The sequence below is a fragment of the Balaenoptera ricei genome, chromosome 19, assembly GCF_028023285.1.
Source record: "Balaenoptera ricei isolate mBalRic1 chromosome 19, mBalRic1.hap2, whole genome shotgun sequence".
Classification (NCBI taxonomy): domain Eukaryota; kingdom Metazoa; phylum Chordata; class Mammalia; order Artiodactyla; family Balaenopteridae; genus Balaenoptera; species Balaenoptera ricei.
The window spans coordinates 50,700,642-50,722,930 of NC_082657.1; the positions used below are offsets into that span (position 1 = coordinate 50,700,642).

Genomic DNA, 22,289 nt, shown 5'->3' on the forward strand with positions numbered 1-22,289 from the left:
ATACATTAACGACTGATTAGTTCTTATGCATACAACCAATGAACACTCCAAAAAACCAATAAAATCCATTGTTTATGGATAATGAACATATCCAGAATTTTCCACTGGGCCCAAATCTCCTTTTCTCAAGCGAGTTTCTCTGTTGTAGGGCACAGTTTATCATTCCATACATAGGAACTTACTAAAATCAGCAGAATAAACTCTGGGGACTGAAGCTCAAGGGCTCCACACATTTTTACATCACTGATGTCTCAAAATGGCACAAGGTCACAGAAGCAGCTATGGACCATTACGCCCTAGAGGCTAAGCTCTGGCAGAAATGAACATGGACTGCAGTGACACTGGGGGCCTTTCCGGAGCCATCCATACAGTGAGTCTTTCTTACCTTTTAAAAAGACACATACTCCTTTGGGAGTTTCTCCCCAGGAAAATACATTTAAACTCAAAACACTGCATAAACTTCATAAACTCCATAAAACCCATCCAGTGAGTTCTTAGGGGTCTAGCCCCAGATAAGGAACTGTTAATCTGGATTTCTACCAGATACCCATTTATTCCTACTATTGAAGAGTCTGAAGCACATCGCTTCCCATTCTCCTGCTCAGATTTAGGGCTACTCAGTAGGTAGGTTACACATGTTGTGAGAAGGTGGGATGTGCTCAGCCTGCAGCCTCAGGAGTCCACACTCCTTTAATTATTGCCTTTGTTTTAAGTTATTTCAGGGTTGGTCCACAGGACTTTGCGGGGGTTGGGGGGGGCATAAAATTTCTTCCCTTTTTACAAGACTCCCAAGGTGGGTCAGAGTTGGCCAGAAGTACAAACAAGACTCAACACAGTCAAGTGCCCACGGGGGAATGTGGCAGGACTGACAGTCTGCGGTTCTCTCTGTAGCATCTGTAACGTCAGATTAGGGAAACCACCTGGGAGGCTGACATTGGCCCCTTCCCTTCCCAGGAGACAAATCTGGCTCTAAAACACAGAAATGCCTACAAGGAAGGTCTGGGATTGGAATAGTTCTCATCACAGAAAATCCCTCTTTCAGGCCTGGTCCTAGATAAAGTGGCCCTTCCGTATCGAAGTCAAAGAGCTGAAGAGGACTCTCAGCTGGGGTTTCATATGCGCTTGTAACTCAGCTTCATCTCATCTTTGCTCTGTCACTCTGTGGGTACCAACAGCTTTGGCCAGGTATGAGGAAGTGTCCATTACTATTATTTGCTCTGACTGCTCTGCACAAAGATGCCAAGTAAGGATGGAGCAAAGGCCTTGGCAGTGACTCTTGCCTTGGACAGATGAATGGCTGTAGTCCACCTTGTCCCTTAGTTGCACCTGTTTGTATTCCAAGCACTGTGAACGCAGATATTCAGAATCCTTTTATAATCAAGATGCCTAAATTCTGAAATCATTCCCCAGCACTGATAAAAAACTTGCCTTCTGTGATCTGACTACTGCTGATCGCTTCTGGAGCCCTGAGACTGGCCATTAGCAACTTGAAACCACAATTTTCACTGAGGATCCAAACCTCAGAGCACCTTTTATTTGCTTAGGGCTACTAAACGGTCAAGGTGATGTTAGGGATGTAAAAAAGATGCTGCAAGTGCCCACAAGATCAGGTTTTGTGGCAAGCCAGGACCACCACTAATTCTCCACGATGACTTCTCCACAGGACTTGCTCAAGCACAAGCACAGTTACCAGATGTGCATTCTACACAGATTGCACCCGCTGAGAAGAACAAGTCATGGTCTGCAACACAGACTTGTATACACCAAAGATCCCAGGTTGGCATTTTGGTCCATGCTTAGCAAATCTTCCTGCTCTGGCCATCAGGACAGCGGAGACTGACAACACTCAGATGAGCTGTCCCAACCCAAATCCAGAGCAGCAGCTCGCAGGTCTCCTCTGCTGCTTCATGCCACACTCCGAACATGATGACTGGCTTACACACTTAACCTACTCAGTCTCTCTCTCTCTGTGTTCCCTCTTCACCTCTACTCTGTCACTTTCACAAGGGCTGGAGGCTGGCCTGAACAATTCTAAGCAGAGAACAGGCTGCCTCAGGGGCTGCCACAAAGGCTCCTGAGCAAGTGATCAGCCACAACATACAGATTAGCGTAATGATGTGGGAAAACGCTGGCCAAAAAACAGACGGACTTTCCAAAAGGTAAATTTCTGTGTATTCACGCCTAATCTTCAAAAGTTGTGTAAACGATTTTTTTCTACCTTCCCCCATCACTTGTACAATTTTTGTCAAGTCCAAACGTAATTTAAAATGAGGTAGGTAGTTTCTCTCTCCTCGTGCCTTCATCTTTGTGTTGACTGTTGAGGCCTGTGCCGTGAAAGCACTAGTGTCCCGTGCAGGGGGAGCACCAAGGGCGGCACCAGTGACTGCAGGAGCTTCTCAGTTGGCTATTTTCTCAATCTCGTCCAAGTCATCTGTGTCCAGTCTTTCTATTTTCTTATCTGGGGGAAAGAAAAGAGAATTCAAAGAGAGACCAACATGGTGTTACAGAGACACACACTCAGGGAAGGGACAGCACAGCAGGGAGGGAGGAAACACAGGTCTCTGCCGCCTAGGAACGTGCTGTGCCTCTGGCCACAGAGATCCTTCACTGAACCCCAAAGGCTTCCAGTGACTGAGCAAGGGACACGGACAGCAACAGCCAGAGCCCCAGGCCCCTCAGCCTGGCCAGGGGGGACTGTCATTCAAGTCCCTGAGCCCCGCCCTCTCCAGGTGTGCTCTTTGAGAATTTCCACGTTGTAGGGAAGGAGGGGAATGGGACAGGGACACAGGCCTCTCTCGGGGCCACAGGAAAACCTACCCTTCACCCTCCCCACCCCGCCGGACTCGCCCCTGTAAGGTAAGGGCCCGGCAGGGGACACTCCCAGGGACTCACTGAAATGCTCCTGGATCCTGTTCAGGATGTTCATGCTGTGCTTGCTGTCCACCATGTTCATGGCCAGGCCCCTCTTGCCAAAGCGGCCGGTGCGCCCGATCCGGTGCAGGTAGGTCTCGTTGTCCGGATTCCCGTCCTTGTCCACGGGAAGGTCAAAGTTGATGACGACAGACACCTGTTCCACATCGATACCTGCATGAAAGAGAGTTGGACAGGAGTAAGGATGGGAGACAGAAATCCCTGTCGTCCACAGTCAGGCCTACATACACCAACCTCAGGTGGAAGGAACAGTCTGGGATGGGCCAGCTCTGGGATTCAGACAAAGGGGCAGGTAGCAGAACCCAGAGGGAGAAAACAGAACTGTGGCAGGTGCTGACCAAATTATGAAATCAGCCATCAGGCTCCAGAGAGCCTCTGTTGGATACCAGTATCTGGAGAAGCAGCTAAAGCCTCTTGGGGCTGGGGGCCCCAAGAAGAGCAGGCGCCGTTCTGAGCCACCAAGTCAGGACTCCTGGCTTCTGTGAAAGTTCTCCTCTGCCGAGGGAATCCAAACAGGCTCTCCTAGAAAACAGGATCTCCCGCAAACCACCGGAGTGTCCCGCAGACGAGGGTCTCTCTCGCTACCCCGAGCCTGCAGACCAGGACACAATCTCTGCTCACCACGGGCACACACGTTGGTGGTGACCAGAACCTTCTCTTTGCCCTCTCGGAAGCGCTCAATCACTGCAGCCCTCTGCTCCACCACCATTTCACCACTCAGCAGAGCCACCTGGTGGCCTTCTTTCGACAGCTCTGCTGCCAGCCAACTAGCTGTTTTGCGCGTCTGGAGAATTGAAAAGAATTGTTTTAAGTGAAGATACCTGTAAAAAAAAAAAAGAAGACACCTGCAGAAAAGTGGCTTGTTGCCATTAGTATATATGAAGGCTCTACTGAGTTCAGTCAGCAGGTTAGGCTTAAAGTTTCTGAATATTTTTTAGCCATGTGATTTTTTTGGATAAATTCCATCAATGATCTTAGTGTTTATCTATAAAGACTGGTTTGAGCCAAAGGTCTTCATTCCTAAATACTCTATATTATTAAAACTTTAAAATTATTTTCCTGGATATTTTTTGGAGTTTTTTTTCCCAAGTTATCTCTAAGAAGTGGGACCAAAGAAGGTTTAGATCTTCAGTCTTCCGCTTACAACTCATTACAACCTGCAAGAATATGTCCTGGGGCAGATGGAGGTGATTCATTTCCTTTCCAGCCACAGGGAGGGAACCTGGTCCCCCAGCACCAGGTGGAGCTGGCTGAGAGGGAGGGCGCAGGGCCACACCCTCCCGTGGAGCTCCGCCCCCGCACGCCTCCTGCTGCTGCTGCTGCTGCTGCTGCTACTCACGTGGCAGAAGATCATGGCTTGAGCAATGGTGATGGCCCCGTAGATATTACACAAGGCCTGGAACTTCTCATCTCTGCTACTGCACAGGACGTAATACTGCTTGATGGTGTCCAATGTCTCCTCCTCGCGCTTCAGTTTGATGATGTTTGGGTCTGGGACCACCTTCTGGGCAAATTTCCAGACGGAGTCTTCGAAGGTGGCAGAGAAAAGCAGCATCTGGCAGTTCCTGGGAAGCATCCTGCAAGGGAAGGCCCAGGTGTTCGACATGACCCCGACCGAGTGTTTCACTGGAAGGAACAGAAGCACAGCCTCCCCAGGCTTGGATGACCTGCGTCCCCAGGGAGGTGGCAAAGCAGGGAGGAGCACCGCAGCGAGGAGGGGGGAGCAGACGTGGGGCGGGGACGGGTGGCGGTAGAGTCCCTAAGTCTCCTTCCTCAACCCAGGCTGGGGGTATGGTCAGTGCTGACGTGGAAATGGCCCACCAAACAAATGCCTCTGAAAGCTGCAGAGTAAAGAACCTGGCAGGGGCAAGAAGAAGAGGGTGAAGTAAAAGGAGATGATGCTGCAGATCAGGAGGCCAAGAAGTTCCTCCTGGCTCAAGAGGTCCTACCTCTGGATGCGGACGCTCTGATCTTGGTGGCCCTGAGTAGCTATCATCACGTCAGCCTCATCCAGAACAAACACCTTGATCTTCTTGGGGTCAATGAACTTGAGCTTGGAGCACCAGTCCAGAACGGTCCCAGGGGTGCCAATGACAATGTGCTCACTGATCTTCTGACCTCTTTCCACTGTGGAGACAAGATGTGTTCCATGGGTATTTCCATGGCAAAGCCAGCTCTACTCTCTGAGCAATTCTAAAGCTATGATGTATTTTAAAGCAATTGTTTTGATGTTTGCATTAATATTTTAAGGAAAGGTTAGGATAGCACTACAGTATTTAATAGACATTCACACAAAAAACAGTAATGCTGAAAAGATTTGGTAAGAGTATAAACAATGAGATGAAAATGGTATTCTTTTACATTCTCTATAATCATCAGTCCTCTTTCAAGGATTTCTTATCTTTATTTCTTCTCTGTCAACATCATTCTCCCTTGCCTGGGTTTGCATTTCCTCACAAGTAGACTTTTTCAAAGTTCTCACTCCAGTATACTCTGCCTCTCAGTTCTCCCAGCCTCTATGTCAAATAAGTCAGTTGCCTTTAGGTGTCCCTTTCCCAGGTCAGTAAATAAGATTCATTATGGAAGGTTTTGTCTTTTACAAGAAACAAACTGCCTCTCTTAGAGTGCTTCCCCAGACTAGGCCTGGCACAGCATGGCACATTCTTGGCCCTGTACAGCCTGAAATTGAGAATTTGGCTCATTTTGGGTTAGATGGTACTTACTGATTCAATTTTTAGTCCTTTAGTTACAGTATAACCTTAACCAAATACATACAAGCTCCCATAGAAGTCACAGCCAAGGGACTTCCCTGGTGGTGCAGTGGTTAAGACTCCACGCGCCCAATGCAGGGGACCCAGGTTCAATCCCTGGTCGGGGAACTATATCCCACATGCATGCCGCAACTAAGAGTTCACATGACACAACTAAGGAGCCCATGTGCCGCAACTAAGGAGCCTGTGAGCCGTAACTAAGACCCAGTGCAACCAAATAAATAAAAAAAAAAAGTCACAGAGACAATTTTGCCTTAACATTAATGTTGAGTCAATTTAAAGCTAACAAATGCTCCTTTTTACTTCAGTTAACAAACCAATTACTGCCCTCCACAAACACTCAGAATCCTCTGCCATTCTAACTCAAATACAAATTGCAATATTTTAGATGTCTTAAGACATCTAATCTAGACTTAGATTTTCCACTAAGTTTTATTGTCGTATTTACTTTTCTCTTCAGAAGTGACATAAGAGGACTCGCCTGGTGGCGCAGTGGTTAAGAGTCCTCCTGCAAATGCAGGGGACATGGGTTTGAGCCCTGGTCTGGGAAGATCCCACATGCCACGGAGCAACTAAGCCCGTGCACCACAACTACCGAGCCTGCACTCTAGAGCCCACGAGCCACAACTACTGAAGCCCCTCTGCCTATAGCCTGTGCTCCGCAACAATAGAAGCCACTGCAATGAGAAGCCTGCGCACTGCAATGAAGAGTAGCCGCCGCTCGCCGCAACTAGAGAAAGCCTGTGTGCAGCAACGAAGACCCAATACAGCCAAAAACAAATAAATAAATAAACAAACAAATTTTTTAAAAAAAAGAACTGACTTAAGTTGCCATTAGGATACGTACACCGAGTGGACTTCTGCCAGTCATCAAGTCAAAGGTTTGTGTTAAAGATCCACAGGACTCAACCAAGATTCCAACGAATTTATAATTACTTAAATATTATTAGTTTGTTGTAAAACAAGCAAAAGTAGAAAGAATGGATAAAGAAAAAAGAATAATAAAAATATCTCCCAGGGTTAATTGCCATGAACATTCTAGAACACTTTTGCTCTTCTAATGACATTAAAAAAAAAAATCAGTCTATTTTATAAGTAATTGGTCTACTCAAAAAGTCAAATGTAACGTAGTGGAGGGGATGGGAGGCGACTATTCTAGACTGGAAGAAAGAGATATAACAACCAAATGCAATGCATATACACTGACTCGGTCTTGGTTCAACAAAAAAGACATAAAGAAACACTTCTGGGACAATTAGGGGGAAATGAAATGGACTAGATGTTAGTTATTAAAAATGTGTAATTTTCTTGGTTGTGATAAGGGTATTGCGGATATGCTGCAGAATGTTCTTACTATGAAATGCACACTAAAGTACTTAGGAATAAAGAGCACAGTGTCTACAATTTACTTTCAAATGATTCACCAAAAAAAAAAAAAATATGCACACATATACAGATAAAGCAAATATGGCAAAATGTTAACTTTTCGAATCTAGGTGGAAGGAACATGTGTTCATTGTATTATTTCAACTGCGTACGTTTTGAAATTTTTCAAAATAAAAAGTAATTAGCTTAATTAACAAGGATCACATAGGCATACTCACATTTATTGCCACGAACAGCATAAGCTAGCTTCAGTTCAGGGTAAAATTTGCCCATCTGCTCAATCACTTTTCCCGTTTGAAGAGCGAGCTCGTAAGTTGGGGAGAGGCACAGACACTGGTAGGGAAAGAATGCAGAGAGAGAATTCAAGACACTCACTATTATGCAACAGGGAATTGCCATTAGAACTTAATGATTCCTCCAGCTGAGGCTGAAGCAAAGAATATATAAAGTGCACACCATTTGACTCTAAGCTGCAGAGTCATAAGCTGTAATTCTCAGGGGTCAGAACTCTGGCTGGGTAAAGACACTTGAGAACAGCTATTGGCCACTGGAGTACCAAAAGCCCCATGTGAGCAGGGATCTGAAATTCCAATTGGAGATAAGCTTCCTTTTCTCTTACTCAGAAGGTTCTCAGAAGTTCCTAATGGATGACAGTTGTAGATTAAGGAGGTTTTTCTTGCAACTAAAGAAGCCAAGCCTATCAGCAGTATCCCAGGACTGGCAAATCATCAAAAGAGGAACAGGATTTTTGTTGTTACTGGAAGATCAACCATGTTGTTTGTGCTCAACTTAAGGGGTTCTAGTTTATGTGAAAAGTAATACATAGCTCGGCTTTTAATCCATCAAATGGCATTTCCCTTCCAGCTATGAGTTAGAAAACCCAAATTCACCAAGCCCTTACCTGGGGGTATCTGTTTGCAGGTTCTACTTGGCTGAGCATGGCCAACACAAAGGCAGCTGTTTTACCAGTACCAGACTGAGACTGGGCTATTAAGTTCTGTGGGCTGCACAAGAAAACACACTGTTTAGGAGTTTAAATCTCATGCATTCTTTCAGTGACTAAAAATGAAGCATAAAGCTTAATTAAAGAATGAATATTCCAACTTAATTTACAGAAGGAGGCCTTGGATTCTGTAATAAAGTTACATATGATAGCTTCACAAATAGAAGATTTTATGGTGGGATTTGAAGTACTCCTTCCTTATCTTTTATCTATTCTTGACATAGCAGTGAGTGATTCTTTTAAAATGCGAGTCAGCTCATGTCACTTTTCTGCTCAAAAACCTTCCAATCACTCCTGATTTCATTCACAGCAAAAGTTAAAGTTCTTCTAATGCCCTACAAGGTCGCACCTAATGTGGCTCCCCAATAGCTCTCTGTTCTACCACCTCACCACTGCCCTCCCCCTTCCTCACTCCCCTCCACCACAACGCCCCGGTGCTGCTCTGGAAACATGCCAGCCATGCTCTTGTCTGAGGGCTTCTGCACCGGCTATACAGTGCCTGGTACCACTGTCCCCAGATGATAACATGCCAACTCTCTCCTCTCCTTCAAGTCTTTGCTCAGATATCACCTATTTAATGAGATTCTACCCTAACTACTTGATTTAAAATTGCAACCTACTTTGAAGTGCCTTAAAAAACAAGATGTACTGATAGATGGATACACGATAGAGCATAGTAAATAGTCACAGTAAAATGTCAGTGAAAGAATCTAGGAGGTGGGTATATTGGTGTTCACTATAAAATCCTTTCAACTTTTCCATAATAAAACGTTGAGAGTAAAACTGCAGTCAGGTCCTTGGTATTCCCAATCCCCCCTATCATGCTCTATTTTTCTCCTTAGCACTTATCAACTTTTTAAAAAAGAACTTTATTGAGATATAATTCATATACCATACAATTCATCCATTTAAAGTATACAAGTCAATGCTTTTTGGTATATTACATTAATGATTTTTTTAAATTGTGGTAAAATAGATAACATAAAATTTGCCATTTTTAAGTGTACAATTCAGTGGCATTAATTATATTTACAATCTTTCACCTTTTAACAGACTATATATTTGATTTATGTTTAATAAAAATATATCATCTATACTCCAAACTAGAATGTAAGCTCCTTGTGAGCAAGAATTTTGGTCTGCTTTGTTCACTAATGTATCCAAGTGCCTAGAATAGTATCTGTTACAAACCAAGCCCTCAATAAATATGTTAATGAAGAAAAAGTACTAGAAAATTCTCTCAGATCTCTTCTAACATTGACAATCTAACACTGAGCATCTATGAAAGCATCAAGATCCATAAACACAAGTGGCAAATGTGAAACAATCTAATAAACATTCAATTTATTCATTTTTAAGTATGCTCAAAAGACATTACCCATCTTGAAAAATACCATTATTATGACACAGAACAAAAAAAAAACTTTGAGAAAATACAGACCTAAAGTATCTATTTTCAGACAAATAGGGAAAGGGGGATTTAGGATTATATGCAGTACAAATTTAGATAATCATATGTGATGTAGGGATCGGTTTTTATAAAAAGTTCCTCATGCTCTAGAACCTTGTTCCTCAAAATGTGGTCTGACACCAGCAGCACCAGCAACACCGGGAAGCTTGTTAGAAATGGTGAACCTCAGGCCCCACCTCAGACTTCCTGAAATCAGAATCTGCATTTTAATAAATTCCTATGAGATTCAAACGCCTACGAAAGAGTAAGAAGCACTGCACCAGAAAATGACCTTAGCAATTGTACTATTCTGGTCTCCTAGAACCCTGTTTGGTTTTTGTCTTCTACATTTGAGACATATATTTTACTTATCCATATAATGAAATCATGGTGTATATAAATGATATAAATGTATTTACCAACATAGAAATATTATTATGTAATTATCGTATCAAAAAAACATTTAAACATTTTATATGGTTCCTTTAAGAAAAAAGTATACATATGCAAGTTTACATAGAAAAACATGTATTAGTCTCTACTCCAAATATTAATAGTGTAGGGGAGAGGGAGATTACAAATTATTTCTTTTTTCTTATTTTTCACTGTTTTATAACTCTTCTAAAATGAGTATGTATTACTAGTATAGTTTTTTAAAATAATAAAAGTTAAAAAAAAACATGGGAGGTTAAAAATGGGATAGAGTTGCATCAGGACACGTACGGCTCAGCAAGCATTAAAGGCAATGCGTTCTCTTGTATCTTCGATGGACGGTTGAAGCCCATGGCGTAGACTCCCTGGAGAAGCTGTGGTTTCCTAGAAAAACAGTTAAAGATGAAAGTCACAGTCTCTTTGGTTGAAGAAAGAAGCCAAATATCTAGCTAACAGTACTAGAATTGTGAACTGGACACAATGTATGAGTGCAGCTAAAGCTTTTACAAATTACCTAGAAATTTTACTTACTAGCTCAAAGCAGCTAAATTCTTTTATTAAACTTGTGTTAACTAAAAATGTTCTGTAGTGATGAAAAAATACTTGTAACAGGCCTAGGATTTCTATCTAAACACAAAGGGGAGAGACAGAAAGTAAATACTCACAGCCGAAGCTCCTCGAAGGACTTCACCGAGTAGAGTGGGGAGTTTGGATCCCGCTGCAGGACTTCCACTTGGTTGGTGTTATCGACAAGGTTGCTTCTGATCAGCTTGTTGAGTAAGGACTGGGCGGCTCTGTCCTCTGTCAGGAAAAAAAGAGCGTGAAGTTTTTAAAAAGTCCATGAAATCCAGCGTGATCTCATCTGAATTCAGCTGCCATTGGTATTTTAAGCAATAACATGCATTTGTATTGGGACTCCTGATTCAAGGTATAGCTTAGTTTTGATTTATAAATGCAATTAAAATAGTTTTATTAAAGTGAAAAATTATGATAACTCGTATCATCTGTGGGGGCCTCATATTCTTCTCCAGAACTCTATTCCTAACAACTATCCTTTCTTGAGGTTACTGATTCCTCCTATCCAAACCCAAATATTTACTCCCCAATTTACACTCAATATAAATTTAAAATCATGAGCTTAAGGGACTTCCCTGGTGGCGCAGTGGTTAAGAATCCGCCTGCCAATGCAGGGGACACAGGTTTGATCCCTCGTCAGGGAAGATCCCACATGCCGCGGAGCAACTAAGCCCGTGTGCCACAACTAGTGAGCCCACGTGCCACAACTACTGAAGCTTGCGTGTCTAAAGCCCATGCTCCGCAACAAGAGAAGCCACCGCAATGAGAAGCCCGCGCACCACAATGAAGAGTAGCCCCCACTCCTGCAACTAGAGAAAGCCTGCGCACAGCAACGAAGACCCAATGCAGCCAAAAATAAATAATAAAATCATGATCTTAAAAACCACATCACAACAATGGAAAAAAAACAAATTAACAAAGTCTGTATCTTAATGTTGGATAAGCTGTTCATTAAATGTGTCAAAATATCAACAAATATAATTTTATTAGAAAATGGTGACGCAAGTTAAAATTTCTTTTATAAAGACCAATACAAGATAATCATTCAGGGAATATTTCCTGCTGCTGCTGAAGTTTATCAGTTGTTCAAAGTAAAATTTCTCTAAAATGTAAAGAATTAGAATCCCTTTACCAATGACTATGTTGAACTTTTTATTAGCACTGTGACTCCCATTAAAGTCCAGCCAAGTAGGGTGTAAAAATGAAACCTCATAACATTCCATTCTCTTAGACTGTAGAACTTCATGTATACATAACTCTAGGCTAGGTTACCTTTCTCTTCTTCATCTGCCTTCTCTGCATTAGCATTGGTCTTGACCACAGCACCTTTATCAGACACAAAGCGACCGTCATTCAAAATCACATCCCATACCCAACAGCTGAGACAATTCAAATTCTATGAGACACTAGAAATGTAAAGGCCTGGGGAGCAAAAAAATAAATGAGGAAACCAAGCCACAGATAAAAACATTTTATTGTTCCTATATAAACAAAGGTATGAAAACTGTCGCTTATATTTCAGTTCTTTCCAAGTCCTTTCACTTTACCTCAAAAACTAATATTAATCCCTCACGGCATCAATATTTCTCTCATGTTACAGAAAGATGGTTACAGCAATGACCAAAACCACCTTGATACTCAACAGAGGAATATCTATATCTATGCAAATCATATTTCGTCAATATACAAACACCATAGTGCCATTAAGACTCTTTGTATATAAATTGTTGATTAATAGAAACATATATTCAATGTTGTAGTTCTGTAAAAACATACAGAAAAATAATTCAGAGTGAGGTAAAGGTTACAATTTCTCCCCTATAATATTAAATACATCAACAAAAATTCAATGGACATATTAGGTTTTTGGTAGATACGATTTCAGAATAATTACAATAGGTTAACTCTCAGGTTGTTCATACGTTGTCTATCTCATCTCAAATTGAGGAATATTTTAAAAAACAAATAATCATTGGCAGTATATTTTCATGGTTAGTAATACACTTTATAATTTATAAGCCTAATAGGCATCCTCATGCTTATATGAAGCAGAATACCAAATCATCCCGTTTGTTGATTCCCAAATCAAATGACTGCCAATATCTGCCAGCCCCCTGTCTGGTACACATATAATTTTTTTTCCAAGACAGTTGTTATGTTAAAACATTAATACTAAAGGAAATTATTTTTGTTTTCAAACTAGCATTTAGTTACTCACCATTGGCATCTGGTTTGATTTTCTCTTCCTTAAGATGCAAGTTGCTCAACTAAATGGAGAACATGGCGGGGAAAGTGTCAGGAAAATCACAACATTTTGCATCAATAGTGCCTCCCCCAGTGAAGCTGGGAAGCAATGAACCACTCTCATGACCTATTCGTTAGGACATATTCATTAGGTTGTTCTGCTGGGCTCCTTTTGTTTACTAAATGTTAGAGTGAGAATAAACAAAATATCCCACAAAACCAGTTGAAAAAAATTGGTTACACAACAGCTCAAAATCCACACTTCCTAATTACAATCCTTAGAAAGAATTATAACTTGTGAGTTTGCTTAATGCCCGGATTACACAGATTCTCTCAATCTCTCAACAGAATGCCATTTGAGTTGCCACTCTCATTTTTCAAACAAGAGGAAATTTAGAGAGATACTGGAGAATGCAGTCATTCTTCAGAGAGCACTGAGGCGGGAAGACTGCAATGAAAAGCATCTGTGGGTGGGAACCAGTCACGCTGCAGGCTATGTTGGAGTGACAGGGCCACAGCACGCCAGTATGCATCCTCACATTCGGGTTGCCTTGTGCTAGATGTCTGGTATCTTAAATTGGGAACAGCCTAGAGCATCATGGCACACTATGTAATCAAAATACCCAGCGGGATGAAGTGGGAATAGAAAGGAAGGGATAAAGGAAAGACATTTCAAAGAAAGATTTATTAGGACTTTGATCAAACACTGTAAGTTAGGGATATCCTGGAAGGACTTATCTCCCCTATTAGTATGAAAATCTGTCAATTATACCGCAATAAAGCCAAAAAAAAAAAAAAAAAAGAAAGAAAGAAGAAAAAAAAAGAAAGAAAGAAAAGAACAGAACTTAAAGACGGGATATTTTTATTTTTAGTTGACCTTTGGATCTAGCCAAAGCAGGTGCTCTAATCATAAAATATTAAGTGGGGCTTAAGACATCATGTAGAGAAGGGAAAAAGAATGAAAATCGCCACAATCAAACGGCTATTGCTTAAAGCACCACTTGCACAGGTTTTCTATGTCTTGAGGTTCATTTCTGCTTTTCCTCTAAGTCCAAGAAGGGGGAAAGTGGAGGGAGGAATGAAAAAACTGTTTTAATGGGTGGTTAGCTGGGAATGGAGGAACCTCACTTCTATTGATGGAAACTGAAAAGGGAGTTTCTGGTGTCTGTCTACTTCGCTGTTGGGGTGGGTGGAGGAGGAAGCGGGGGGCGGGGGAACACACTGGAGAGATTGGCAAGACAGGGAATTGGAAAAAAAAAAAAAAGGAAATCACTATGAAGCAGTAAAAATCCTTCATTAATTCTGAAGGACAGAGAGCACACTAACAGATAATGAATGAGGCAACCTGCACCGTGTATGATATATAATAGGCGTTCAATATATTCTAGTCTTCACTAAAGCACTCCTCTTCCACAACCTACCAATGAACATGGTTTAAGCCTAATATTCAAGGCTGTTAAAAACAGAGGCAGACAGACTGACTTACTGGCAATATTTACAAGAGCAGGGTTAATAGTACTCACTCCTAGGGTGATAACTGCTACCTAAAATAAATGACAGGGTTGAGGTATAAGTGAGTTAGAAATATCCTTTACTGTAATAATCCGTGATAAAAGGACAACCTATTCTTTTGTTGGTATATTGTTAAAAATGAAGCTAACAGAGTAAATAAACAGTTAAAATAAATAAAATGCAATGTACAGAAAAAGTTGATAGCAACAATGTAAATGAAACCAAGAAATGTTGTTTTGATTACAATGTATCAGAATTCTGGAGAGGTTCCAGAAGATTCTGAAAACTTACTCAGCCCTCACTTGGCTGTAAGGATCTCAAAGCCTAAACAGCAAAAGCACCAGGACAGTGAAGTTCACATCACCTACTGCAGTGTCAGTGAACTGAACGCTGAAACTTACATTGAAAGTCCAGTTAGTTCCGATTCCTTCCTTTGCTCCGCTTACTTGGACCAAAAAGGAGAAACCAATTTCTCTTGCAACTTCATTCAAAACTATTTTGCAATCCAAAAAATTAACCAAAAGGCAAAAAAGCCAAAACACCCACCTTATAATATCTACATTTTTTCAATGCCTTTAGTTAATACTTTAGCTTTTAAGATGTGTTAAAATAATTGGAATCTATACAGTTACACACTGCATTTTATTCAAAAGCTACTTGAGAAAGGATTCTTGAGACAGAAGAAGGAAGATTTAATGGTTATTCAGTTATACTGAATAAGGAATGCCTTAGGCACAATGGTGAAGTAGGAAACTTAAGAGTCTTACTCATCAGAGTTTCCTACTCCCTTTGCCCTTCTCTAAATTGAAATTTCCTAAGGAACAAGGGGAACAAAGAGGAACCACAGGGGAATGAGGAAATAAACATAAATAGGATCTAATATTTTCTTTTCTAAAATGAATAAGAAATGGAGCTTGATGAATATTTAAAACACAGTAACCTTGCACTGCACATGTCAGAGTCACCTACATCACACAATTCCTGTGGAGATCCTCAGTGGGAGTTCCACAAGGCAGAAGGAAAGAGCTGTCTTTACTCATTTGTTCAGTTTTAGAATATTGGGATCTATTATAATTTACCTGTGCATGATTAAGTAAATTCACAAAACTTATCCAGGTTCAACTAATCTGTACAATATGGATAAGTAATTCAAAAGATTCCTGCAAAGAAAATGAATTATAGATAACAATAACTATAATAATAACAATCACTTATATAGCACTTATTTCAGGCATGTCCATAAATCAGTGAGGTAGGTACTATGATTATCCCCATTTATCAGATATGGAAATTGAGGAACAGAGAAGTTAAGCAATTTGCCCAAGGTTATAAGTGATGGGCCCAGAATACAAATCCAAGTCTGTCTGGCTACAAAGTCTTAGGTCTTAACTTCTACACAATAGTGCCTCTCATAGATGATACTAATCTCAAAAAAATAATAATAAACTTAAAGATGATACAATGATGCAGTCACTTTGGAAAAGAGTATGGCAGTACCTCAAAAGTTAAACACAGAGTTACTATATAATCCAGCGATACCACTTTTAGACAGATACCCAAGAGAACTGAAAATGTCCACACAAAAACTTGTACGACTTCCCTAGTGGCACAGTGGTTAAGAATCCACCTGCCGAATCCGCCTGCCAATGCAGGGGACACGGGTTCGAGCCCTGGTTTGGGAAGATCCCACATGCCGCGGAGCAACTAGGCCCGTGAGCCACAATTACTGAGCCTGCGCGTCTGGAGCCTGTGCTCCGCAACAAGAGAGGCGGCGATGGGGAGAGGCCGCGCACCGCGATGAAGAGTGGCCCCTGCTTGCCACAACTAGAGAAAGCCCTCGCACAGAAACAAAGACCCAACATAGCCATAAATAAAAATAAATAAATAAATAAAATTGACTGTGGTGATGTTGATCTAATCTTCCTATTACATAAAAAAATTAACTCAAAATGGATCACAGACATAAATGTGACATTTAAAGCCATAAATCTTCTAGATGAAAATACAGGTGAAAAGCTTTGAGGCCTTGGGTAAGGTATATTTCTTAGAACACAAAAAGAACTAATCATGAAAAAATTGACAAATTAGAATTAGCCAAAATTGAAAATGTCTCCTCTTCAAAAAAGTACTGTTAAGAAAATTAAAAGGCAAGTTCCAGTCAGGGAGAATATTTATGCAAATGACATATTTGATAAAGGACTTGTATCCAGAATACATAAAGAATTCTCCCAACTCAATAATAAGAAAACAATCAAATTTTTTAAGTGGGCAAAAGATTTGAAAAGCCACTTCAAATAAGTTATACAGGTGGCAAATAAGCACATGAAAAGACTCTCAACATCATTAGGCATTAGGGAAATGTAAATTAAAACCTCAGTGACATACCACTATACACCTATTAGAATGGAGGGAAAAAACTGGCCATGCTGTGCTGGTGAGGATGTGGAGCAACTAGAGCTCTTATACATTGCTGGTGGTATTACAAAATGGTACAGCCACTTTGGAAAACAGTTTGGTTTGTAACTTATAAAGTTAAACATACACTTAACATATAACCCAGCAAATCTCATATTAGGTATTTACCCAAGAAAAACGCAAACATAAGTCCATACAAAAATCTGTATCCTAATGTATATAATAGCTTTATTGATAAATGCCAAAAACTAGAAAATACACAAATGTTCATCAACAGAAGACTAAGCAAACTGTGGTACACCCATGCATGGAATACTACCCAGCAATAAAAAAGAACAAACTACTGATCCATGCAACAACATGGTTGAATCCCAAATGCATTATGTTAAATGAAAGCCAGATTTTTCAAAAGGCTACATATTATATAATTCCATTTATACCACATTTTGGAAAAGGTGGAACTAAAATGACACAAAGCAAATCAGCAGATGCCAGAGATGGGTGGAAAGAAGGAAGTGAATGCAAAAAGTTTGAGGGAACTTTTTGGAGTCGTAGAAACGTTCTATATATTGATTGTGATGGTAGCTATACAACTGTACGTCTGTCAAAATTCACAGAACTGTAGCACTAACAAGGGCGAATTTTACTTTATATAAACTATATCACAATAAATTTGACTTAAAAAAATTAAAAGGCAGTCCAAGAGATCCAGCATTCAACTGATAAGAGTCTGGAAAGAGGAAATGAAGAAAAACCAAGGGGAAGAAATCAACAAAGAAATTTTTCAAGAAAATTTCCCATAACACAAGGACAAGAGTTTTCCAGATTGAAGTTCCCACCCAGTGCCTAGTAAAATGAATGAAAATAGACCCATATCAAGACACATCATCATGAATTTTCTGAATACTGGAGACAAATAGAAGATTCTTCAAGCTTAGAAAGGGAAAAAGAGGTCACATCAGGAATCAGAATGGTCTCAGACATCTCAACAACAAATACAGAAATCTAGAAGGCAATAGAACAATGTCTTTAAAATTTGGCAGGAAAATAATTTCCAACTAACAATTCTACACCCAGCAATACTACTGTTCAAATGATAGGGCAAAATAAGCTAATTTCGGAAAGGCAGTATCTTAAAAATTTTACTTCCCGTACACCTTCAGAAAGCTGATAAATGGCTCCACCAAATCGAGAAAGATGAAGAGAGGGGATACAGAAAGGAAGGGATCCAATACAAGAGAAGAGGAAGAAGTCCCCAGAATGAGGGCAAAGGGAAATTTGCCCTGTTCCCCTCCAGCCCCCAAAATGAATTGGGGCAACTAGTACAGTTTGAAGCAGGCTAAAAGACCTGGGAGAAATGGAATTGACAGAACACCTGATGTGTGGGAACATCCTGAGATAAACTTAGACAATTAGCAAAGAGCCTGGGGTTGAATTGGTGATAAACACAAAGAAAAAAAAAGGCAGTTAAAAATTCCAAGGGAAAAGTTGTATAGGAAATAAAGGTATTCCTGAGTTACTAATAATACAAGCACAGAACACTGATCTAACTAAAATCACAATATAATGGAAAGATGGGGAATGGGAAGCTGTGCTTTTGTGGTGGGGAAAGGAGGATGTAGGAAAGTGTCAAAATCAATAAACACCTAAAACGGAAAATTCAAGAAGTAGCAAAGCAAGCATGTTATTCAGGGAACAAGGAGGTCGGTATCGTAAATCAATGTCAAGAGAAATAACAATTTTCTTTGGGGAGGAAGAAACTGGCGGGAACCACTTTCTAAAACTATTTGACTCTATCTATGTGCATATGAAACATTTTTATCAGTTATAAAAAATAAGACTAAGTCCTTGTTCTCGAGAAATTAACAGAAATAAGTACCAACAAAGCGGGTTCAAAGCACTATCAGAACTCGAGTGTTTAGGCGGGAAAAATGAATTCTACATAGTAACGTTTAACCCATATCTTGCTTACTTTGTGTCAGGCCCAGAACAAAGTTAAACGGATCAGGAGAGGATTTACTGACTGCCAAGCCTACAGAGTCGATCATTCATCATCACTGAGCAAGCTGAGGAAGCCCAGAAATATGAATGAATAAGCCATGGTTCCTGAGCCCAGGCAGCTCAGAATCGGGAGGTGGAAAATGACACACCTACATAGGTGATTATTACAATTCAAGGTCCTGACTCCAGGAAGACAGGCGGGCGCCTGCGCTTACGTAACCTGCGCACCTGCGCTTACGTAACCTGTCGGGGGCTGGCGGGTGGGTAAAGAAAGCCAGCTCAGGGTCCAGGCTCCATCCATCCCGGCCCAGACCAACCTAGGGAGTGTCTTTTCCCAGGCATCTGATCACGGCCAAAACGGCCCCCTGACCCTTTTACGGCTGAAGCCAACTCACCGACTCGGCTGCCGCTTCCTGCTCGTCCACCGCCAGCGCCCACGAGTCGGTGGCCATGGTCGCGGGCACGGCTGGGACGCAGGTGCCGGCAAACTAGCCGGCTGGCGCGGCGCGATCAGCGATCAGGGTAGACTCCCGCCCCAAAGAGGGGGGAATTCTTTCGCTCAGGCGCTGGGGACCGGAAGCGGCGCGCCGCAGTGACGTCAGAGTCTGCCGCCGGACCGGCTGCCCCTCACCTGCTTTGGTGTGGCGCTTTTGTCGCCTTCAGGCCCCCACTCCTTCGTTGCTCTCGGTTTTTTATCCAACGTCCAGAACCGCAGACTAAGGTAGTATCTTAAAGTGCCTAAGCTCCTGTCAACCGGCTCTCCAACCAAAGGGCAAAACCACATTTTGCTCTCTATTGCCACCGTGCTGGGAGAGATGCCACATTCTCTCCCAGCACGGTGGCATAGAAGATGCTCATATAGATTGAATATATCAATACACAAAACCATTACGGATAGTGAGCAAGATGAATTTGAAACAGATTTTTTCCTTCGCTTTTCAGGTTGGTAATTTTATTTTATTTTTTTTTTCTTTTTTTTTTTTAATTTTATAACTACTTTATTTATTTATTTATTTATTTTTTGGCTGTGTTGGGTCTTCGGTTCGTGCGAGGGCTTTCTCCAGTTGCGGCAAGCGGGGGCCACTCTTCATCGCGGTGCGGGGACCGCTCTTCATCGCGGTGCGCGGGCCTTTCACTATCGCGGCCCCTCCCGTTGCGGGGCACAGGCTCCAGACGCGCAGGCTCAGTAGTTGTGGCTCACGGGCCCAGCTACTCCGTGGCATGTGGGATCTTCCCAGACCAGGGCTCGAACCCGTGTCCCCTGCATTAGCAGGCAGACTCTCAACCACTGCGCCACCAGGGAAGCCCCACAGGTTGGTAATTTTAAATGTCCAGGTGTTGGCTAGGGTGTTGGGAATCAGCCCTCTCAAACACCGTTTGGTTAAAAATTTGTCCCACAGACTATGTGGCAACACCACTTACAGGAATTTAACCTTGAAAAATACTCAGAGAGGGTGCTAGGGAAATGTGTTCCAGGTAGAAAATCAGAGACAAAAAGCAAGCAGGTTTGTGGAACCAAACACAGTTTCTGGAATGATGACAAGAACCAGGGATGAAGTTGATAGGAGGTCCATTAAAAGGGCCGTGCAGAGCAGCTTATGAGCAAATGAGTTCACCTGAGGGATCGCCCCACTCCGGTGTGACTTTTAGAGTTAGCCTTGCCTGGCTAGAATCCCAGCTCTCTCATGTAAGGGTTCTGTGACTGGGAGAATTAAAAAATATATATATATATATATGTGTGTGTGTGTGTGTGTGTGTGTGTGTGTGTATGTGGCTTTTAGAAGAGGTAAAATAAGGTTTAAGTGTGACACTTTCCCTTAACTGGGATCAAACAAGCTTCTCTCTCCTTGTTACTTCACTAGAAAGAAGCTGGGCACTTTCCTGCAACCTGAGTGAGAAATGAATCCCCCCTTCTTTCACTTTGCCAGTAATCCACTACAACAAATTAATTTCAAGTAACAGTGGGGTCTATGGGGAATTTTACTTGTAGACTATAAGTAAAAATATTTGAGAAAGAGTAAAGCAGTTCCTGCAATCCTCTTCTTGCCATGATTCTTTTTCTCCCGCACTCCTTACAGGGTTAATTTGGGGGAGGTTTTTTTGGACCCTACAGGTGAGGATGTGCAAGAAGAAAAAGGTAAATATGCATTATGGCAGGCCATGACCTACATCTCATGTGAGAAGCAACCCTGGGAATGTCTTGCCAAATTATACTGGTCACAGGGCTAAAAGAGGTTACGGAACTTTTAAGTTTAATGAGGTTAAAAATAAGCCATCAAAGTGCAGAACTGTATACAATAGGATCCACTTGTGCAAACAAAACAAACTCACATATATGCTTGTACATACTACAGAAAATGTATAAGATACACACAAAACTGCTATCAGTGGCTGCTTCTAGTGAGGGGCTCTAGAAGTCTGGGGTGGGAGGAGACTTCCTTTTCATTGTGTACAGTTAATCCTTTGAAAATTTTTCCACGTGCGTGTTTTCCTTTTAAAATTGTATTTCAGACAAACAGGAAAGGGAATACTATAACAGACATCTAGATTCCCACCTCAAGGCTTAAGAAACAAAACAATTAAGATTCAAATGAAGCCCCTGCAATGCCATCCCAAGAGACAGAAGCTCTCCTGAATTTTAGTGCTTATCTTTCCCATAAATGCTTTTAGTATGTATAGCTTTTCCTATTTAGAAAAAAAGAAAAAAAAAACTTAAAAATAAGCCCCAGGATTCTAGACTTTTCTATGTCCACCCCCAACACCTGCACAATGTGAGACTCCTGGTAAGAAGGAAACTGGTTCCCAAAGTGGGGCGTGGAGAGAGAAATCAAGGGAATAAGAGCACCTGGATTTGAATTCAGTCGCCTGCATTTACTCCCACGTGACCTTAGGCAGCCTGTCTCCTCTGAAATCCTGGTAAGCACTCATCTCACGCTTCGAGGATTCAACGGAATCACAAGATTAAGGGCCATCGGCCCAGTGCCCGGCCCTTGGCGAAGGCTTGATTAAATATACGCTATTATTATTATTCCTGTCCCCTCTCCCGTCCGAGCCCGGGGTGGGGGCGGGGAAGAAGCCTAAACGTGGAAAAAAAGGTCTTGTTTCTACCCTCAGATACTCACGTCGCCCACAGGCTGGGCGAGCGGAAAGCGCCCTACGGCGCGACCTCGGAACGGGATAGCAGCCCAGGCCATCGCCCCTCAGCATTACAGTTACCACCGCCAACGGCCGCCCACAGCCCGAGCCTCATTGGCTGAGGCCTAGAAGCCAGTCCCGCCAGCCAATCAGAGAAGGGGAACGGCAAGCCTGGCGCATGCGCACCAAAGTACCTAGGTGCAAAAGGCTAGGTCTATGTTTCAACAGGGGTAGCCTTTGGGTATTGAGCTTTTTTTTTTCCCCCTCCCCCCGCCTTGAGTTTTTTAAACCGAGTTGTGTTTTGCTGAATGTCAGGCTCCCGCCTTAGGTTGGAAACTCCATAAGGACAGGGCAGTGTTCTCCTTAATCTTGATCTCTAGGGTCTAGCGCATAAGAGACACTCACTTGGTGAATAAATAGATGAGGAATGCAC

The 22,289-nt window shown here is 41.9% G+C and overlaps 1 protein-coding gene across 2 annotated transcripts; it reads right to left on the reverse strand.

The window, feature by feature from the left end:
* Nucleotides 1–54: 54 nt before the first annotated feature.
* Nucleotides 55–21,933, reverse strand: LOC132354016 (ATP-dependent RNA helicase DDX19B). 2 transcript variants are annotated; one of them, XM_059905537.1, is made up of 12 exons: nucleotides 21,844–21,933; nucleotides 12,768–12,816; nucleotides 11,822–11,875; nucleotides 10,639–10,774; nucleotides 10,265–10,357; nucleotides 7,990–8,092; nucleotides 7,307–7,421; nucleotides 4,881–5,058; nucleotides 4,271–4,508; nucleotides 3,553–3,715; nucleotides 2,893–3,084; nucleotides 55–2,458 (listed from the first exon to the last, which is right to left on the reverse strand). In XM_059905537.1, exons 1-12 carry the CDS (start codon nucleotides 21,913–21,915, stop codon nucleotides 2,397–2,399), a joined length of 1,455 nt encoding a protein of 484 aa, XP_059761520.1. In that variant the 5' UTR covers nucleotides 21,916–21,933; the 3' UTR covers nucleotides 55–2,396. The 2 variants fall into 2 exon arrangements, with proteins under 2 accessions (XP_059761520.1, XP_059761519.1); XM_059905536.1 differs by lacking the exon at nucleotides 21,844–21,933 and adding an exon at nucleotides 19,117–19,305.
* Nucleotides 21,934–22,289: the final 356 nt, after the last annotated feature.

Excerpts from the sequence above, each read along its gene's own strand:
- LOC132354016 (XM_059905537.1), bottom strand. The coding sequence starts at position 21,915 with ATGGCCTGGGCTGCTATCCCGTTCCGAGGTCGCGCCGTAGGGCGCTTT. Across the intron at positions 12,817-21,843 it reads TCGCCCAGCCTGTGGGCGAC|TTGAGCAACTTGCATCTTAA; the intron begins GTGAGTATCTGA and ends TTCTCCATTTAG. Across the intron at positions 2,459-2,892 it reads CAGGATCCAGGAGCATTTCA|ATAAGAAAATAGAAAGACTG; the intron begins GTGAGTCCCTGG and ends TCTTTCCCCCAG.